Source organism: Tenrec ecaudatus, chromosome 1 (assembly GCF_050624435.1).
Source record: "Tenrec ecaudatus isolate mTenEca1 chromosome 1, mTenEca1.hap1, whole genome shotgun sequence".
Lineage (NCBI taxonomy): Eukaryota > Metazoa > Chordata > Mammalia > Afrosoricida > Tenrecidae > Tenrec > Tenrec ecaudatus.
In genome coordinates this window covers 51,934,757-51,948,899 of record NC_134530.1, presented here as the reverse complement: position 1 = coordinate 51,948,899, position 14,143 = coordinate 51,934,757, and the positions used below count along the sequence as shown (strand labels likewise).

The window sequence follows — 14,143 nt, the reverse complement described above, 5'->3', positions numbered from 1 at the left end:
CTTTTTAAAATGCGCAGTAGAACCAAGACAATTACCTCAAATATTTTAATAAGTAGCTAAATGCCCAGAAAGAAAGGCCTAAATGCTCAGAAGAAAGGCCTAATGATCTGCTTCTATGATCACAGCCTATAAGCCCTCTGAAGCAGTTCTACTCTGCACACCTCGGGTAGCCATGTGGCTGTCCCCAGCAACTAGAGGGCAGTAGATCTTTCAGTTTATTACAAAGAGAACAAATCCTTATTACAAAGAAATCAAGCCACGGGTAGAAGTGCAGAAGCATTTGAACTTCTTGAGCTTTCCTGTGCACTTGGCTTTCATCATGCCTGAAGCCCTGTTACCATTCCTGGTGGAAAACAGACAGATACCCTATGGTCTAAGAGCCTTAAAGGCAGAGAGCATTCATTATTAAAGGACTAAAAACTATTGATTTTCTTCTTCCTCTGTCACCTATTCCTAAGACTCAAATGCATAGACTACTTGTGAAGTGATACTGTGCACATTAATTATGGCATTTACAAAAAATAACTCACGGTCTTGGGAAGAGAGGTGAAAAGACAAAACGAATTCGAGAGTTAGAAGAAAAATAGCTGTATATAAAGAAAAAGCTTTTTCATAAAGAGGCTAACACTAGGAATTAGATCAGTCACTTTTTTTTAATCTTAAACAAGATTTTTTTTAAATATGGAAACATATCACACAGTAGAGGCTTGTCCATCACTGTAATGCTGAACATGTTTCAGTCAAATTTCCAGATTAAGACAAGTAATAGGGCCTGGAAACCCTTTAAATCTACGTAAGATTCTAAAGAAAGAATTCTATTCAGAAAAGAGAAACTGCAGTACAGAATTTCAAATTCTCAAGAAATCTAGATTTTGTGGAAACTGGATGAATCCCTCAAAATAATTGCTGAGATTAATTTTTAAACCATAAACCAAAATTTCCCCTGAAGTCTTCAAAAGGAGGGGAAAAAGTTGCACAACTCAAAGAATGTACTCAGTGTCACTAAACTGTACGTGCAGAAATGAACTGGTTTATGTTCTGCTATGTATATTCACAATAAAAATAAAAGAAACCACCCCCTCCACCCCCTAAAGGATTGCCACAGTCCAATCCACCAATGTTCACAGGACCAGACAGCATTTTATGCCATTGTGCCCAAGACCACCAGGAGTCAAGAGCTGAATGGTAGGCCAAAAATAATAGCTTAAGTTAACAATTTTCTCATTAATTCTTATACTTTAAATGTATTTTTTAAATTTTTAATTTTTTAAAATAATTTTATAGGGGCTCATACAACTCTTATCACAATCATACATACATACATACATACATCAGCTGTGTAAAGCACATCCATTCATTGCCCTCATCATTCTCAAAACATTTGCTCTCCACTTAAGCCCCCGGCATCAGTTCATTTTCTCCCCTCTCCCCGCTTCCAAATAACCCTTGATAATTCCGATTCTGTCCAAAAACATGAGGTATCCAATCATTTTTGTCATCAATGTCCTTCCTTATTTCTTACATACAATATTTAAGGCGCCCTGATAGGATAGTCAGGTAAACGTTAGACTACCATCCCCAAGGTTAGTGGTTCAAACCCAGCAACCAGTTCTTGGGAGAAAAATAAGCCTATCTACTTCTGTAAAGAATTACAGCCTCTGAAAACCCGTATAGTTACTGAGTTGGGCTCAACTCAATGGCAGTGTGCAAAGAGGAGTATGATATTTAGGTCAGAAATTACAGAACCTTTTTTACCAGTATTCACATCAAAGTGGAAAAAAAGTTTCAAAGGGCAAAGAGAATGGGTTCAATAATCTGAGACAGGATGGAGGAGCTTCTTGGTGTAATCTTTGCATGGAAGGCAATGGGAAATGAAGGGATTTTAGGTTACAAGAGGCCATTTAAAAGGATAGAATGACTGTTTTTAAACACTGATGGGTTTATTTTCCATACCTAAAGACAGCACTAAAACCAGTGGATAGAGATTAAAAGGGAGAACTTTCTAATTAAACTAGCTAAAAATGGAGTTCTTAGTCACTGCGAAGTTTTAAGCAAAGAAAGAACATTTATTATGTGTACTGTAGAAATGTATACATGTAGAGAGAAGCGTACATGGGGTAGTTTTTATTCTAGACCAGAGAAACCAAGTATACTCCCTTTCCACTTAAGGTTCATTAATACTGATGCTACTAAAAGGTCTTGCTCAGTAGATTTCTTTGACATGATTTACATAAATATTTCATGCAAACCCTGCCCCCCTCCCTAATCTAGTTTTGTTGTTGTTTGAGAAACCTACTTCACATACATCATAATTTGCATTGGTCTTGAACTATATAAGGCTTCTCCAAAGTTATTTTCTACAATAGTATCACAGATTTGGATCTTTCTGCACCCCGTGTTCATTTAAGACATCTCCGGCTATGTTCCATACACGGTTCAAGATCAACTCAGAGAGGACTTACTTCAGATGACCAAACCAGGTTGGGTTAGGCAAGCCCTTGCAAGCTTACAAATTGGCACCCAGTGCACCTTGCAAAATCACTTTCTATTTTCTGTTATCTGTCACTAACATAAAGATCCCTGCTAACACACACTTCGTTTCTTTGTAGTGCCCAGTACACAATAGTTATTCACAGGTAAGTGATTTCATCTTAATTACTAAACAATAAAAATAAATATAAAAAGTTGTACGAGAGCCCCCAATAAAATGATTTTAAAAAGAAAATTAAAATATATCAAAAGAGACTCTTACCATTTTTAGGTCTTCTAGTTCTAGAGGTATTTAGAAAATCCTGTTGTTTTCATTTATTAACAATGAAAATCTTAACAATACAAACTAAAATGTTGCTGTCATGACCATATATCTTCCCCTCTCTCTCTCCATTCTCTATTAGATTTCCAGTTATTGCTGAAAAAAATCACTTTACCCCAGGGCCTCCTTAAGTCTAATATTGCAAAAGGTTTTAATTAGTCCTCGGTCCCCTCTACTAGTTAATTTCCCTATATGGATTTTTTTTAACCTGAAGTTAATTAGAAGACAAAAATTAACTATGTTTTGAGGTTGATGACACACATCAATGCAAAGAGTGTCAGTAACTAATAGAGTTGTTTCAAAAGGTTAACTCGCTGCTGCCAACTTCTGAGTAACTGCACAGTATTCTATCAACAATAAAATGAGGGCGAGAAGAAAAAGCAAACAGCCAACACTGCAAACAGGCAGCACAGCGTAACCTCAACAAAGCATGTAGTGGAGTGAGACCCAAAGCCCATCTGTAGACAACTGGACATTCCCTTACAGAAGGGTCAGGGAAAGGAGATGAGCCAGTCAGAGTGCAGTGTAGCAACAATGAAACAATCAACTTTCCTCTAGTTCTTAAATGCTTCCTCCCCTGCCCACTATCATGATCCCAATTCTACCTTACAAATCCAACTAGACCAGAGGATGTACACTGATAGATAGGTACTGGAAACACAGGGAATCCAGGACAGATGATCCCTTCAGGACCAGTAGTGAGAGTGGCGATACTGGGAGGGTAGAGAGAAGGTGTGGTGAAAGGGGGAACGGATTACAAGGATCTATATAGAATCCCTTCCCTGGGGGATGGACAACAGAAAAGTGGGTGAAGTGAGGGGTAGGAGAGTCTAAGACATGACAAAATAATTTATAAGTTAGCAAGGGTTCGGGGGGGGGGGCAGTGTGTGGAATGAGGAGCTGATACCAAGGGCTCAAGTAGAAAGCAAATGTCTTGAGAATGATGATGGCAACAAATGTACAATGTGCTTGATACAATGGATAGATGTAAGGATTGTGATAGAGTTGTACAAGCCCCCAATAAGATTTTTTTTTTAAGTAGCATTTGATCCAGTAATGTCACTAAAGAATGTGAATCAGTGTTTATATAAAAGGATGTTCATTATACAGCTATTTTTGGTTGGGAAAAATATGCATTTCCAGGTGCCACTGACTTGATTCCAATTCGTTGCAACCCTATATGGAAAGAGTAGGACTGCCCCATCAGTAACTAGGCTGAAATCTCTAGGGAGCAGATCCACCAGTTCTTTTTATTTCAACTGCCAGTGTTTTGCTTAGTAATCAACACTTAACCATTGGGCCACTAGGGCTACTATTGAGCAATTAGCAATTGCTAAATTTAAAGTTTATGACATAATATTATGAAACCATCAAAAGAAGCAATGTCACAAAGAATATATAACAAGTGGGGGGGGGAAATAAAATAATTTAAAAATTGGTAAAGATTCTAAAAAGAATGTTATGAAATAGCATGGAAGGTATATACAAGGCAACCTATATTGCCAAAGAGATCTAAAAGTTGCTGTAAGGTTCAAACTGGTCCTATCCAATGTTGAAAGGTTCTACTAGATCACATGGTGCCAGACAGTAACAATATTAGTTAAAAATGACTAGCCCTGCTACAGTTTGTTCTGCCAAGATACATGCCCAATCTTGAAATTTTAGAACAGCTGTGACATCACCAGGATGAAGTTTCTTAAAGCATTTCCCTACTTATTTACTGAGTTATACCCTCATCCCCATCCCCCTTCCCAGCCCACCATTTGGCATGAAGACTCTCTGCACACTTGTTAATAACATAAAGGCAGGCAGAAGTGCTCTACAAGATCGAAGACTAACACCTCCATGAGTGAGCTATCGCTCCCATTCTCATTAAGCCTGCTTGGTCCTGAAGGTCTCATAAAGACTGGAAGAACAGTTCACAGCCAGTTATGTAAGAACTTTAGGGATAATAGTGGCCAACAGAGGAGTAAAGCAATACTAACGGAAATGGTAACTGGGTTTAGAAGCAATCACAGGGACCTTCATGAAACCCCAGCAGCTCTGCTTACAGAAAATAACTAAAAAGTAATCTGACACAAGCATAATCGAATTGAAGCCTTTTTTTAGTGGTTTGTTCACCAGCCTGAGAACAAGATACTCATTAATCAAATGGTTTTGGGGAAAAAGACAGTCGTTGGCCTATGTGTCTAACATTTGATTATAATAATATTTAAAGAACCAATCGATTCCAACCTTAATCTCACACATACTTATAAAGCTTAATTATTCCCTGAAACCGCTCTAGTGAATTTACTACACACCTGATCAGAATATACTAAAAAATGAGCAGTTTTAATACAAGTTTCCCTACTGATGCTAACATGTTTATTCTAGGTGGCATGCATTCTTTTAAAAAAAAAAAAACACCTGTCTTTATCTGGTTTTTTAGTCACAAGATGTAGACAGAGGAAAGGCTGAAAGATGAAGGAAAGTAGAATCATAACTATTAAGCTGTTTCATGTTCCAAGAACCAACAAAGTGCATTATCCTTTTCCCACAGAATTATAGCAAATTTAAAATTTAACAGTACTGCTAAACTTTTGAGGGGCATTTTTAAAGAACTATCAAAAAAGTTTCTGACAGCTAACTTCAATAACCAATGTTTTTCATGTCAACTTCTGTATGTATACACTTAGGGGCAACATGGCAATCACCCACTTTAGAAGAAAGATTGACGCACTTGGCGCTACTCTAGGAATCGGGAGGATCTACCAAAAAACTCTCCTAAGTAAAGCTTAAGCTTCATAGAGGCCCAAAGATGAGATCCAAGTTCCCTATGAATGCATGACAAATTTAAGGAAAACACATTTACATAAACTCATTAGGATCGAGATATTCAAAAATTGAGCTTTAATTTAGGGTTCTTTCAATCATTATTAGCGTTAAGAAACTTTTTTCCTTAACCAGTTTTCACCTACCTTCTTCCAACATTAATTTTCTAAGTTCTGACTAAAGGAGCCCTGGTAGTGTAGTGGTTGTCCGTTGGGCTGTTAACTGCTAAGTCAGCAAATCAAAACCAATACCCGCCGCTCGGGTGAGCCGGTTTTCTACTCCAGTCAAGAGTATTGTGTCTCAGAGACACATACGGACAGTTCTAATCTACCCTGTAAGGTTGCTAGGAGTCAGCATGGATTGGATGGAAGAAGTTCTTGACTAACACCATGATCTATCTGTCCCAAGCAGTTTTCGTCATCCTCTTAAGGTTCTAAAGTTTATGTTCATTCACTACCCACAGAGCAAATGCTAACTCGCTGGAATCCATTCTCCATCACTTCATTAAAGATTTGGGGGGGATGGAGAAAACATTTCCCCCCACTTATTACAGGTAGAAAGCCCCCTTTCAAGGATTCTATATAAAATAGCAAGAGCAAGAGAACAGTATTTCTTCATTTTGAATTTTCCAAGCTTTTTAATCATACACATTTGAGTTTTTAATGGAACAACCAGGAATAATGAAAAACCCCTCCACATGTCCAGTTGCCACAGGCAGGTCAAAAGGTGATTTCAGGACTTCATGACATGACGACACCTGGACTCTTGAAAGTAACTACAGCTTTCCAGTTAGCCCAAAGGTAATAAATGTCCACCGAGGACCCTTTTCCTGTCAGATGCAAATCACTTTCTGCTTAAATTTCCCCAGTGCTTTCATTTCAAATACACCCTTTAAACTGCTTCAGTCAGGCTTCACCTTTCACCTCCTATCTACATCTCTGCATCAAGTTTTTCTGCATTGTCTTCCCCTTCCCTCAACTTAAGCCCCACATTTCTGCCCTCTCCTACTCCCCCATTCTTTCATATTAGGGTTCAAACAGACCAGTTATGCTGCCTTCAACTATTATGCTTGAAACTTACATAGCTTTTACTTATGATTTATCTTTTACTCATCCCCCCTCTTCTCTAAAAATCTTAAGAAGTATAAGCTGGTTACCTTTTTAACACTTTCTTCTTCCTCTTGGCGTTTCTCATAGTGTGAGAAGTCATCAAAAATGGAAGTGGTGTGCTTGTAGCTGGCTATGATTTTCAACACCTGCTTAGCCTTTTCCAGAGGCACCTCCTGAGTGTCCCTGGAGTTGGTCACTGGTTTATTCTCGTTGTTCTCTAGGCGAATGTGTCGCAGTTGGCTATTAGGAACGTCCTTCACAAAAATCCACCTGACGTCGAAACGACCCTTCCATTTGTCCTGGGACCACACACCTGCACACGTGTTGTAGTCCACAGCAGATTTCATTTCTGCAACGCCACAAAAGTGTCCACTGCCGTTGACACTGAAAAGTAAGTAAACGGGGCCTTTCCCGTTCATGGAGCGGTAAGCTGCATCCAGTCTCTTATTACCATGCTCTGTACTGCACCAGATATTATATTTAATGGAACGGTGGATATCGTCCTCAGAGTAGCTCTTAATGATGAAAACCCGGCCATGTTTCAGATTCCAGTCAAAATCCTTGGGGTTGTAGTTATTAATGGATCGAAGTTTCTCCAACACTGGGTGGGGCTCTGAAGGAGCAGATCCAGAACCAGCTTGAGACTGTCCTACTCCGTTCCCATCCACCCCATTATGACCAAACCCACTGCCACGGTTCCGAGGTGCTACCCAGCGGGTCGGCTGAGCTGCCTGTTGCTGGACTGAGAGCTGGACAGGCTGAGGTGGAGGTGGGGGCAATGGCTGTGTCTGTTGCCCTACTGAGGCCTGAGCCACTGGTGGGCTATTGTTAGCCTGCTGACCTACAGGTTGGGGAGACCCCTGGGTTGGCTGCTGACCTAGATTCTGAACCAAAGCTTGTGAGGGGGCTTTCGCCACAGGACCTTTGTTATCCCAAGTTCCAATATCCATGTTATGCTTTATTGGAGGCGGTGGAAGACTTGACCCTGCAATGCCATTCTTGGTCTTCAACTTAGGTTGCTGCTTTGCAGGCTTGCTAGCAATATCAGCCCAAGATGCTGGTTTTGGAGGTGCAATGGTAGCTGGAGGCAAACTATTGGAAGCCACAATGTTACTAGTAATGGACCCACTACCAACAGCAGAACCTACAACTTTTGGAACATTGCTTGCAACGTCTGTGCTACCCAACTTCAGTGCTGCCATCCCTTGGTCTATTGTATTCATGCCAGGAGCCTTATTCAGGGTCTCATTGGCAAAGGCTGACTGTCCATCAATCATGGCTCCACCTAAGGAGCTCGGTGCATAAGCATAATTGCTACTATATCCAGAGCTCTGAGTAGACTGTCCCTGAGAACTGTTATTTCCCCATGCTGAAAAGTCAATCCCACTGGGAAAGAAATTAAAACCATGCTGACCAAGAAATGGAGTGCTACCTAGGGCTCCTGGCTGCCCAAACATTGCATCTGGGAGGAAGTGGGGTTCTCCGTTGCTCAGTTGTCCATAGGAAGTTAGATAGGGCATGGCTGTGTCACCCCCAGTAGACCAGGCAGCTTCTCCCAAAGAATAGGAGAAGCCAATAGAGGGGCTGTAGTAACTGGGTAAGTAGGAATCTGACATGGCAGTATATGCATTATTCTGTGGAGGAAAAAAAAAAGCACATAAATTAAAATTAAACAAAGATACGTAAATTCACAATTAGGATATTCCCTCCCCCATTTATTTTCATTATTACTATGAAAAAGGGGTGTCACATTTCAAATGGTCTGTTCCCATGAAGTCATTGGTATTTGCATACTCTAAGACACTGTTGACACATTTAAAGTTAACTGATATACGCTAATATACGGGTCTTAAATTTAGCATTATGATCCTGAAAAGGGAGAATCTGGCATTTCATCAATAGTCTAAGACTTGCTCTATAGAAGTATTGAGATTATGTTTTCAATTAAAGTATTCACTTTAAAGAATTTTGGCAGAAAAAAAGTGCCAAGTTTCCCAACAAAAAGAAAGGTCAAGATCTAGCTTAAGGATCTGTGGATCCCAACCATAAACCAGTAAAGTAAGGTTCATTACATCCAGTTAGCCTCTTGCCAAACCATCTGGGAGAATCAATAAATGCCTCTAAAACTGGAAAAGAAAATGTAGTGGTTTCTAGAGAATTTAAAACTGGGAGGATGGGTGTGTGTGCTGATGTGGCTACCTGTGTTCTGCTCCACCTATAAAATTAATGATTGCAAACTGAAATGCACATACTTCCCCCTCAAAAGTAGAATGTATAAATACAGAACTTTAAAAAAAATCATCCTAAATAAAAACCACCAGCGACAAGAACTTACATGCAACTGGTCTTCACCTTAAATGCCAGCTTACTTTCCAAAACCTCCATTTTTCTTTAGCTGAATAGTATTTTAACTTTTTGTAGACCCTACCACTCACATAGTAATTCAAAGTAAGAAGTCAGAGTTAAAACCAAGGCGATGTCTTTAAATACAGATACAACTCCAAAACCCTAATTCTAAGACCTTTCTGATAATCTAAGAACCTATTAACTAATCATTAATTATATCCTTAAGAGAGTTGGATGACCATGACTACTACCTTAAGCTCTACACTTCTATTACCAAGGTCAATAGTACTTTTTTCGAGCAACTAAAATACAAAACTTTTTAACTAATGCAGTTTGATAAAATGGTGCTGCTTTTCTCTGCCAATATTTTTCCCATTAAAAAGAATTAAGCTTCCTCACACAATGCATATCCTCTCAAATATCGGTAGTCTGTTTCTTGGAAATAAACAGACCCAAGTAATACATTATGTAAACAAAATCCTAATCAGTGGATTAAGCCTTCAATATTATCCCACCATAAGGCAATAAAAATGGATTAAATGTAAATGAGTTATTCTGGACTGCATCTACTGTTTACCACAACAAAGACGAAGATTATCAGGTTTCCCTTCTTCCTGTCCAACTAAGGTTTGTATTTTCTCAACCTTTTTTTAAGGAGACATTTAAGCTTTGGCAGAGAGAAATCTCAAATGCATTAACACCATAGGTTATGCCAAGATAGCACTGAATGCCTACACCTGAACTGGCAGGCTACCACATGCCCATGAGCTAAAAAGTCTGAATTACACAATGTTTTACAAGAACTACCTAGAAGTATATTTTTAAATGCACCACTATCACTGTTAAAATGACTATGTAAGCAAACTACTGCAATAGTGGGAACCTATTCATAGTTCATTTGTTTCCTTCCCCTCTTTCCTGATGAACTGGTTGCCTTCTGCAAAACTTTTTTGCAATCACTTTCTTAGGTGGTTTCTGGACTTACAATGCAGAGCATTTTACATAGGGGAGCTGAAACTTTTAGGCAAGAAATCAGGTTCAAATACAAGCATGAATTAATATATCAACTTATCCAAGACTACAATTATAATTCATGCTACATGTGTAAGGAATCGCCACTAGTGTTCCATAAGGTTCTTGATCCTTTAGGATATTTTAGAAGTGCTATTTTCTAATGTGTTTTTTTATCCTATCAATCTGAACAACTATTTATCAACTAGTTTTTGTGGCTATCTTGAGAACCAGAATAAAAACATCTACTGAATCAAACAAGTTACTACATGCCAGTACACTTTAGTGTAAGAACTTATATGCAACTAGTCTTCACCTTAAAAAGCAGATAATTTTAAAAAAGCAGATAATTAAAGGACAAAAACCTCGGTCACCCTTGACCTTGTTAAAACAAAGTTGGTCTCTACATACAATTCAACTCAAAATATAGTTAAGTACCCTGACGGCAAAACAGTTCTGGTAATCTAAGATCCCTCTAACTCAGTGGTTCTCAACCTTCCTAATGCCGCAACTCTTTAATACACACTTCATGTTGTGGTGCCCCCAACAATAAAATTATTTTCGTTGCTACTTCTTAACTGTAACTTTGCTACTGTTATGCATCAGGGAACCCTCCTGTGAAAGGGTCGTTCAACTCCCAAAAGGGTCAAGACCCACAGGTTGAGAACCACTGCTCTAATTTGCCAAGCTAAAAGACAGTAACTAGTTTTACAGCACTGCTTAAAGTTGAGGGATTTTATAAGCCCATGAGTTTTACATTCAACAATTTACATTTTTTCCCCAAACATTCAAGTCCCTTATAAAAAGCATTTTCTCTACTATATTCTCACTGGGTAGGTGAGTGGTGTGGGGGAGAGAAGGGTTGATCAACCTGTTAAATGCAATCAATATTATCTCAAAGTACTGTATTTAAAGTGTTAAAATGCAATGTAGGACTAAGGAATACTTGACTCAAGCCATTATATTTTCAGTGGCCTTATATGCATGCAAAAGTGGGACAATGAATAAGGACGGCAGAAGAATTGATGCATTTGAATTAAGGCTTTGGCAAAGAATATTGAATGTATCGTGGCTGCCAAACAACCAGAGAAATCTGTCTTGGAAAAAGTACAAGGGGGCTTCAAAGTCTGCAGGGAAATAGAATTAAGAGTTAATGGAAATTTTTACATGAACTTTTTAAAGGCCCCTAGCCCCACCCCCTTTCATACAGCCAGAATGTGGCTTTGAAAGGGGGATGGTCTAGCCAGTCAGGGTGCGATGTAGCAACCATAAAACATACAACTTTTCTCTAGTTCCTAAATGCTTCCTCCTCCCTCTCCCCCTATCATGATCCCAATTCTACCTTACAAATCTGGCTAGACCAGAGGATGTACACTGGTACAGATAGGAACTGGAAACTCAGGGAATCCAGGGTGGATGATCCCTTCAGGACCAGTGGTGTGAGTGGTGACACTGGGAGGGTAGAGGGAGAGTGGGTTGAAAGGGGGAACCGATTGCAAAGATGTACATACAACCTCTTCCCTGGGGGACAGACAATAAAAGAAAATGGGTGAAGGGAGACGTCGGACAGGGAAGATATGACAAAATAATGATGTATAAATTATCAAGGGTTCATGAGGGAGGGGAGAGCGGGCAGGGAGGAAAAAAGTGGAGCTGATGCCAGGGGCTTAGGTAGAGAGCAAATGTTTTGAGAATGATAAGGGCAATGACTGTACAAATATGCCTTATACAATTGATGTATGTGTGGGTTGTGATAAGAGTTGGATGAGCCCCTAATAAAACAATTAAAACAAAAAAGGATGGTAATTAGGGCTTTGACTTTGGGCGTTGTTATCTATCAGGAGGGACCAGGGCATAGAGAAGTACATCAAAAAAAGAGTAAAGGATCAGCAAAAAAGAGGAAGAGCCTCAAGATGGACTGACCCAGTGGCTCAACCCAACAAAGACTGTGAGGATGATGCAGGACCACGCAATGTCTTATTCTGTTGTACACAGGGCTGCTGCATGGGACAGACTCAAGGGCACTCACCAACACAAGGCATTTGCTGACACTAGAAATGGGTTCCTAACAGTCCACATAACACTTTTAATAACTTTTATGACAAATTAACCGATGTTAAGCAAGCCATCCTTTGAAAATCAGAGGTAGAGCGGACAAAGACTAGCATACTACCCACTTCAACAGACACAGAAATAGTTAAAACTACTCACGGGCCTTGCCTGTGGGCTCAAGTAAGGTTCGAAATCGTCATCATTTAGTCCCTCCTTTTGATGTACAGATCCGTTTTGTACTAAAAGGGGATACAAATCACATTAGGATTGTCTCAAACTCTCGAATCCCCTTCCGGATTAGCCCAACATATAATCTAAACCGGGAGAGAACCCTGATTAGTTAACAAAGCAAGTTAAGCTTGCATTTTAAAAGCTAGAGCTGAGAGTGAACGCAGAGCAACTTTCGTTAGTGAAAATGTCTCCCTCCACCCAGAGCCAGTTGATCAAAAAGGTCATTTTACTGGCTCCTCTCGATTTCAATTCCCTCCTGCTTCCCCTCCCCCATCACATGTGAGTACTTCAAGAGTGTTGATGCACGAGGATGAAAAACAAAGGCCTTCTAAGACCTACAGGAAACTAAGGACCTGGGACATTTCAAGAGCGCGTCCACCCCCAGCCTTAATGAATTACTCCTTGTTCCCGAAAAAGCTGTTCGCCAGCTGCCAGAACACACCGACGGGGTCAAATGCTTAAGTGGGAGACACCTGCAAACGCGGCGGCTTCCGCAAGGTCTCCTCCCGGGAGCTTCCCGGAGACCCCGCCCCCACTGCTCCGAGTCCCCCTCCCGGCCCGGGGCCACCGGCGGAGCTGGGCTCACCTTTGTTTCCTTGACCTTTTGGTCTCTGCGGGCCACAGAAATGTCGCCGAGCAGCAGGTTGTCCGAAGGAGGCATGGAAAAGGAAAAGACCAATTAAAGCTGGGCCCGAGAGAAAATAGAGGAGCCAGCCTGCTGGAGAGGCGTCAGGAATGGTGGTGAGGGGGAGGCTCAACGTGGGAGGCGGGGGAAAGCGCTAGGCCCGCGGGGCCGGGGAGAGAAAGCGGGGGCCGCCGCCGCGGCAACAACAGCGCGAGGGGGCCGGGGCTCCGGGCGACCAGAAGGAAACAAGGAAGGAAAACGGGGCCCGAGGAGGCGAGGGGACGCGGCGCGGCCGGTGGGCTCTGAGACCCGGGAGGAAGCGGGGAGAGCGGGCTGAGGGCGAGGCGCTGGGCGCGGCCGGCCGAGGAGGCCCAATCGCCGGCCCGCGAGGGGCGCCGCCTCGGCTCAGCCCGGCCGGGGGCAGCGGGCCCGGGCCTAGTCAGGCTCCCTCCCGCCTCACACAATGGCCGAGGCATGCGGGCCGGGCCTGTACCTGCTCCAAGAGGCTGCTGGCCGACATGGCTCTCGGATCCTCGCAGGTAGCGACGGCGGCGGACTCTCCTCAGGGCTTCGGTGGCGGCGGATGAGCCCCGGCGGCGGGAGCAGGCGGCGCGGTGGCGGCTTTTGTCCCTGACACTCTGGGGCCTCGGCGGACGCAGCGGAGACACAGCGCGCGACTCGGGCTCCGGCTCCGACTCCGCGACGCTCTAGCCGCAGTGCTCAACGCCCGTCTCTATGCCTTTACGCGCGTGCCCGCCCCTCGCAGCCGAAATAAGGGCGCCGAGCGGCGGAGACGAACAGCGCGCGCGGCGCGAACGCTGACTCTCACATTCACTCACCCACGCGGAAGGGACTTGGCGCAAAGCATCCCGGGAAGGAAAAGGCGGGGCCGCGGCGCCCTCTGGTGGACCGGAGGAGCGGGAGCGAGGTGGTCCCTGCCTCCCCGCACCCACCGCCTCAGTGGGGCTTAGAAGGTGGGACCGACCAGGGTCGCACCACGAGGTTTTACCAACACCTGGGGAGAGCAGCTTGAAAAAACTCACAAAAGCAGTTCCTAAGATGGGAGAGGCTCTCCCCGGAGCCTACAAGACTTTAAAACAAACCCCCTGCCCAGCTGCAAATAACACCCCCGCCCCTGCCGGG

The 14,143-nt window shown here is 42.4% G+C and overlaps 1 protein-coding gene across 1 annotated transcript in view; it reads right to left on the bottom strand.

The window, feature by feature from the left end:
* Positions 1-13,854, bottom strand: part of YTHDF2 (YTH N6-methyladenosine RNA binding protein F2) — a 35,642-nt gene extending 21,788 nt beyond the window's left edge. Inside the window, exons 1-4 of the mRNA XM_075553211.1 lie at positions 13,494-13,854; positions 12,962-12,986; positions 12,304-12,383; positions 6,783-8,369 (exon numbers count right to left, since the gene is read on the bottom strand). Of these exons, the coding sequence (XP_075409326.1) occupies positions 6,783-8,369; positions 12,304-12,383; positions 12,962-12,986; positions 13,494-13,520 (1,719 nt within the window). The 5' untranslated portion in view covers positions 13,521-13,854. The remainder of the gene's footprint in view (positions 1-6,782; positions 8,370-12,303; positions 12,384-12,961; positions 12,987-13,493) is intronic.
* Between the last annotated feature and the right edge of the window lie 289 nt (positions 13,855-14,143).